Source organism: Oncorhynchus nerka, linkage group LG24 (assembly GCF_034236695.1).
Source record: "Oncorhynchus nerka isolate Pitt River linkage group LG24, Oner_Uvic_2.0, whole genome shotgun sequence".
NCBI classification, from domain to species: Eukaryota; Metazoa; Chordata; class Actinopteri; order Salmoniformes; family Salmonidae; genus Oncorhynchus; species Oncorhynchus nerka.
This window is the reverse complement of record NC_088419.1, coordinates 22,721,542-22,728,962: the sequence shown is the minus strand read 5'-3', so window position 1 is coordinate 22,728,962 and position 7,421 is coordinate 22,721,542. Positions and strand designations below refer to the sequence as shown.

Genomic DNA, 7,421 nt, shown 5'->3' with positions numbered 1-7,421 from the left:
GATTACCCACCCTAGTCACACCCCGACCTAACCAACATAGAGAATATAAAGGCTCTCTATGGTCAGGGCGTGACAGTAAGATGTTACCTCTCTCTCTCTTTCTCTCGCTGTGTCAGTTTATGGAAAATGTTGAATGAAAAGGCTATAATATTATTGTATTAGCTGCGTGTATATTTTATGACCACATCTGTAAATCAGACCAGTGTCTTTCATGTGGGAGGGGAATAAATTAATTCCAGCAAGGATTTTACAAGATCCATTTTATTCAGCAGAACAAATGTAGAAAAACAACAAGGTGACAAAGCAATGAAGACTATTGTGTTACATGCTGATATAGCCCCTTCTAGTGACTGCCATTTCCTTACCACCTATTTACTTATTTTTCTTAGTTTTTAGTCTACTGTCTGTGTTGTGTCATGTTATGTATTGTCTGCCTGTTTTGTTTTGTTCTCCCAAATTTGAAAAATATATACACTACCGTTCCAATGTTTGGTGTCACTTAGAAATATCCTTGTTTTTGAAAGGAAACAATTAAAATAACATCAAATTGATCAGAAATAAAGTGTAGACATTGTTAATGTTGTAAATGACTATTGTAGCTGGAAACAACAGATTTTGTTAATGGAATATCTACATAGGCGTACAGAGGCACATTATTAGCAACCATCACTCCTGTGTTCCAATGACACGTTGTGTTAGCTAATCCAGGTTTATTATTTTAAAAGGCTAATTGATCATTAGAAAACCCTTTTGCAATTATGTTATCACAGCTGAAAACTGTTGTCCTGACTAAAGAAGCAATAAAACTGGCCTTCTTTAGACTAGTTGAGTATCTGGAGCATCAGCATTTGTGGGTTCGATTACAGGCTCATAATGGCCAGAAACAAAGAACTTTCTTCTGAAACTCGTCGGTCAATTCTTGTTCTGAGAAATGAAGGATACTGTCACGACTTCCACCGAAGTCGGCTCCTCTCCATTACACACCTGGTTTTCATTCCATAATTACTGCATGTATTTAGTCCTCTGTTCCCCACCATATCTGTGTGTGTAATTGTTATGTGGATTTTGTCAGGCGCTATACTTTTGCTATGTTCCGTGTTTTTGGCACGTTATTGTTCTTATGTGCTATACTTTTTGGACCGGAATTAGCCTACACTCTGCTCTCCTGCACCTGACTTTCTCCTCCCGTACACACCCCTGACAGCTATTCTATTCATTGGCCAGTCTCAACGTCAACAGTGAAGAGGCGACTCCAAGATGCTGGCCTTCTAGGCAGAGCTGCAAAGATAAAGCCATATCTCAGACTGGCCAATAAAAAGAAAAGATTCAAAATGGGCAAAAGCCTTAATTTCTCAGAAGAATAGACTGACGAGTTTCAGAATGGTGATGGTTGCTGATAATGGGCCTCTGTACGCCTATGTAGATATTCCATTAAAAAATCTGCCGTTTCCAGCTACAATAGTCATTTACAACATTAACAATGTCTACACTGTATTTCTGATACATTTTATGCTATTTTAATGGACAAACAATGTGTTTTTCTTTTCGAAAACCTAGGACATTTCGAAGTGACCCCAAACTTTTGAATGGTAGTGTATATATATTATTTGAAATAAAATGATACATTAAATGAATAAAAACATAGAAAAGACAAAGATGTGGCTACATTGAGATGACAAAATAGGGTAGTGGAAGCATTGTCTGGAACTGGAGTTGGTTGCACTTCTACAGTACATCACAGCTCTCGTAGACTAAACAATCCCGTCCCTTTGGGAGTGGGAGTGTGATTTATGAGTACTGTCAATGTAGATTAAGAGAATGAAGATGCATTTACAAGCCTTCTTCAGTTGGCTATAATATGAGCACTGGAAATGCAGTGGTCCTTAATCACAACATGTTGCAGTCCTTCAAAGAAACACTGAAACACAGTTTTTTCTCATGTGAAACTAGACTAATTCATAGGGAGGGTGGTTTACATTTCTGGGTCATTCTCTTACCAAAGAACAACAAATGTTGCGTTGGTGAACAAGGATAGATAGTTATGAAGCAGAATTTGGTCAGTCTTGTTGCTGGAGAGCTGGCCTGTATTGGTTATGACAGGCCCTTTAGGCAGCTGGACAGGAGCCCACACTGACGGCCCCGCTGACCAGGGCAGCTTTACTGAAGCTCACTTGGCTCTCATTCACAGTCAGCTTCCTCATACAGCCTGTGTAGGCCCTCCTAGTCGCAATGCCCTCTGGAAGAAGAGATTCTAGGACGATAGATAATAAATAACATTATAAACACATTCATTACTACTTAAAGACATTTGAAAGATTTAAAGATTTTTTTGTATAGCATCCTTTTTTTCTTAATTTCACCCCCCAGCAACCTATACAAAGTTGTTACAGTTTGGATGTGATTTGTGGATGGGTTCTCAGGAATTAGGTGTTATAAGTAGTGTTTAACCACTAGTATGAGAGTTGAGTAGTCTAGAGATGCATGTCCTTGCTACTGACCTGGAGCTCCACCAATGAACACAGGGGTCCTGGCTCTCTTGGTGCTGGGGTTGAGTGGTCCCACCACGTGATTGACCTCTGAGTCCACATCCAGCTGGACAACATTGGCATCTCGAATCACTGTGAACCAGAGGAGGCAGGAAGGAACTGCACATATCAGTCACTGCACATAACATTAGGGCCGGATGATACCAGTATCGCGATACTCATTAGTATCATGGCAAGAAAACAAAACGTGAAGCGGATTTAACATATTTAGGAAAACAGCCCTAATGTTGGAAACAAACATTATGTTGTCATCAGTCACATTTGTTTATTTTCCAAGCTATATCACACAATATTTTATTTACAGCAGATTTTTTAAAGGAACCAAATAGTAAAGTCTGCTTCATCTTTTCTTTTTTGACATGGAAAAAACATTGCAATACTGGTATCGTCATGGACCTACATAACATGGACCAATCAGTGTAAATAAATCATGGTCTCATCCTGTTTAAATCAGGGCAGTCAGTGAAGGGAAGCCTCTTACCTGTGATCCTGTGCCAGCTCCCATCACACAGGCCTAGTCTAGGAGTGACCTGAGTGAAGAACTCACGAACTCCGTTGTTCACCAGCACCATCACCTGTGAGCATAGAACAACACTTGCAATGATGACAAGTCCAAGATCTAAAAATAGAAAATCAGCAAATGAATGACTTTTTAATGACAGATGACTTTGTATTAGTGGCTTACTGCTCCTTGATGGATGTACATGGTGAGGTACTCCTCGGCTGCTGTGTACACATGCAGTAGCACCCCTGATGCCACACGGGGGCGCACCTCTACCACCAGCTCAAACTTCAGCCCCAGGTTGAACGTGTCATCTGAATGAGACGGATGGAAAGAGAAGTTCAAGCAAAGTCTGCTTTACAACCCCCTCGTATTCTGAACCTCCCCTTTAACGTCTGTAACCTGGAATATTTCACTGCCCTTTGGCCCAATGAGGTATGTCCATGTGTGAAACTTAGCCGGCCACAGTAGGGTGTGAAATTGCTCTGTCCTCATTCAAACAGCTGCAGCTCGGCTCCCAAGAGTTTTGGGTCTGCAACTGTCCTCCGTGCCCTCGAATTTTCCACCAGGCCCAATTTTCACCACAGCTGCACTGGGGATATTGTATTCCTCTATCCTGACTACAGTTTCTCTGCTTCACTGTCTGTGTGGGGATTGGTGAGCGGCCCAAGTGTTTTGTCTGCTTTCCAGAGGAAATATAAAATGGCGTGTGATATAATTGACTCATTGTTTCCAAACAGTTCCAGACCCTGCCAAAACTATTAGTGTACAACGATACGATGTCCTGAAGATTGCAGCAAATCAATGTTTCACAAGCTTTTCCTTTGGTTTCATACTTCAAATTAATCTGGAATGGTTCAACCACAGTATGAAGCCAGAAGGGCTTTGAGAGGAATAATGTGTATTTGTGTATTACCCAAAACAACATATCCACCCTCTTCGGAGAAGTATGTCCCCGGCTCGGAGAGTCCCTCGAAACACGGCGTCACCCCAAAGGTCTGGGACACGGAGGACAGCCATTGGCCATTCAGCTGGAGGTTCTTCACACAGCCAGTGAAGCTGTATGCAGAGTTTCTCTATAGGAGACAAATACAGCACATGGAAGCGTAAATGAGTAGTACTAGACTGGTCCTATCATGGTAGTAGAGTAGAGTGGTAATGTCTGGAAAATATGTTCCACTAACAAATACGGTCTTGCAGAGAAGGGTCCCGTTGGTGGTTTCCTGTTCTCTGTGGGAACCGTATCATCTGAAGACAGCAGTCTGAATTGAAAATACTTGAATGGCACCCAGTGTGAACATATAATGCCAGAAAAGACTAGAGGACCATAAATCACCCAAACATCTCTTGCAATACTCTGTTTGGAGAGGTCAGGATCTTAACTATTTTATCCTACTTCAACATTATTGGCCAGGCTTTGTGTTTCCAGAATTCCACTGTAAAAACTTTGGAACATTCTGTTCCATTTGCCTTCAGTAGGCTACTAGGCTACAAATGGCACCCTATTCCCTATATAGTAAGTGCACTACTTTTGACTGGTACTACCCCTGGGTGCTAAGAGGTGTATCTTACCTGTATGTTCCTCTGGGCCCTCCCTGGGGGCACCCCCCCCAAGTAGAGTTGGCTGCTGACGTGCCAGGAAACGTTGGAGCCCTGAGCTCTGTCCTCCAGCACCGTCAGCCCATCAATGACTAATTGGCCTAGATTCCCATCACGGATAAAAATAACCTGCAGGAGAGACAGAACAGAGCTGCCACACTGAAGTGTTGGAGTATTTTACTGCTAAAAACTAGTGGTTTATCTTAATATAGAATTATATATTTCTGTAGGGGAGAGTGGAGTAAGTTGAGCCAAAGCGGTATATTGAGCCACCCTTGTTTCTATACACAAATGAAAAATTTGACAAAATATTTTGGAAGTCATTCTTTTATGGAGTATATGAAGAAAGAAACCACACAGAAAAAGTGGTTAGGTCCAAGAAACAGATTTTTCACCAAGTCAAATAAATGTATTGTGTTAGAGGTTTCATGATGCTCGTATCTAAACAAAAGTAGATACTTTTAAGATTGTTCAATTGAGGTCTGTATAAGCTTCAATATGAGGTCTTAAACCTAGCATGAAAGTGCATCCTTGTAGCTGTGTGGGTTAATACAGTCAAATGTTTTGCCATGGGGTAAGTTGAGCAGATGGTTGAGCCAATGGCAAGTTGAACAAATTGAAGTGTTGTCTTCACAGGCATAATGCAAGGCATTATTGCTGGGACATGAGGTAACAACAGGGCCTGGCCTATGTTAAAAGTGTTTTAAAAAGTTCAAAGTGTTGTTAGGTGTTAAAAGACCCCCCCTAGGGGAAGTTACCCGTAACTATTTCCATGTCCTGTCCTAGAGATGAAACATGCCTTTGGGGGGCTCCCGAGTGGCGCAGCGGTCTAAGGCCCTGCATCGCAGTGCTAGAGGAGTCCCTACAAACACCCTGGTTCCATTCCAGGTTGTATCACAGCGGTCTAAGGCACTGCATCTCAGTACTAGAGGTGTCACTACAGACACCCTGTATCACAGCGGTCTAAGACACTGCATCTCAGTACTAGAGGAGTCCCTACAAACACCCTGGTTCCATTCCAGGTTGTATCACAGCGGTCTAAGGCACTGCATCTCAGTACTAGAGGTGTCACTACAGACACCCTGTATCACAGCGGTCTAAGACACTGCATCTCAGTACTAGAGGCGTCACTACAGACACCCTGGTTTCATTCCAGGCTGTATCACAGCGGTCTAAGACACTGCATCTCAGTGCTAGAGGAGTCACTACAGACACCCTGGTTCCATTCCAGGTTGTATCACAGCGGTCTAAGGCACTGCATCTCAGTACTAGAGGTGTCACTACAGACACCCTGGTTTCATTCCAGGCTGTATCACAGCGGTCTAAGACACTGCATCTCAGTACTAGAGGTGTCACTACAGACACCCTGGTTCCATTCCAGGCTGTATCACAGCAGTCTAAGGCACTGCATCTCAGTACTAGAGGTGTCACTACAGACACCCTGGATCACAGCGGTCTAAGACACTGCATCTCAGTACTAGAGGAGTCACTACAGACACCCTGGTTCCATTCCAGGTTGTATCACAGCAGTCTAGGGCACTGCATCTCAGTACTAGAGGAGTCACTACAGACACCCTGGTTCCATTCCAGGTTGTATCACAGCGGTCTAAGGCACTGCATCTCAGTACTAGAGGTGTCACTACAGACACCCTGGATCACAGCGGTCTAAGACACTGCATCTCAGTACTAGAGGTGTCACTACAGACACCCTGGATCACAGTGGTCTAAGACACTGCATCTCAGTGCTAGAGGAGTCACTACAGACACCCTGGTTCCATTCCAGGTTGTATCACAGCAGTCTAAGGCACTGCATCTCAGTACTAGAGGAGTCACTACAGACACCCTGGTTTCATTCCAGGCTGTATCACAGCGGTCTAAGGCACTGCATCTCAGTGCTAGAGGCGTCACTACAGACACCCTGGTTTCATTCCAGGCTGTATCACAGCGGTCTAAGACACTGCATCTCAGTGCTAGAGGCGTCACTACAGACACCCTGGTTCCATTCCAGGCTGTATCACAGCGGTCTAAGGCACTGCATCTCAGTGCTAGAGGTGTCACTACAGACACCCTGGTTTCATTCCAGGCTGTATCACAGTGGTCTAAGACACTGCATCTCAGTACTAGAGGTGTCACTACAGACACCCTGGTTCCATTCCAGGCTGTATCACAGTGGTCTAAGACACTGCATCTCAGTACTAGAGGTGTCACTACAGACACCCTGGTTCCATTCCAGGTTGTATCACAGCGGTCTAAGACACTGCATCTCAGTGCTAGAGGAGTCACTACAGACACCCTGGTTCCATTCCAGGTTGTATCACAGCGGTCGAAGGCACTGCATCTCAGTACTAGAGGTGTCACTACAGACACCCTGTATCACAGCGGTCTAAGACACTGCATCTCAGTACTAGAGGAGTCCCTACAAACACCCTGGTTCCATTCCAGGTTGTATCACAGCGGTCTAAGGCACTGCATCTCAGTACTAGAGGTGTCACTACAGACACCCTGTATCACAGCGGTCTAAGACACTGCATCTCAGTACTAGAGGCGTCACTACAGACACCCTGGTTTCATTCCAGGCTGTATCACAGCGGTCTAAGACACTGCATCTCAGTGCTAGAGGAGTCACTACAGACACCCTGGTTCCATTCCAGGTTGTATCACAGCGGTCTAAGGCACTGCATCTCAGTACTAGAGGTGTCACTACAGACACCCTGGTTTCATTCCAGGCTGTATCACAGCGGTCTAAGACACTGCATCTCAGTACTAGAGGTGTC

The 7,421-nt window shown here is 44.0% G+C and overlaps 1 protein-coding gene across 1 annotated transcript in view; it reads right to left on the bottom strand.

The window, feature by feature from the left end:
* Window positions 1-243: 243 nt before the first annotated feature.
* Window positions 244-7,421, bottom strand: part of LOC115107671 (laminin subunit alpha-4-like) — a 41,287-nt gene continuing 34,109 nt past the window's right edge. The window contains exons 35-40 of the mRNA XM_029631172.2: window positions 4,621-4,776; window positions 3,965-4,124; window positions 3,232-3,362; window positions 3,028-3,121; window positions 2,499-2,618; window positions 244-2,251 (exon numbers count right to left, since the gene is read on the bottom strand). Coding sequence (XP_029487032.1) covers window positions 2,106-2,251; window positions 2,499-2,618; window positions 3,028-3,121; window positions 3,232-3,362; window positions 3,965-4,124; window positions 4,621-4,776 — 807 coding nt within the window. The 3' untranslated portion in view covers window positions 244-2,105. The remainder of the gene's footprint in view (window positions 2,252-2,498; window positions 2,619-3,027; window positions 3,122-3,231; window positions 3,363-3,964; window positions 4,125-4,620; window positions 4,777-7,421) is intronic.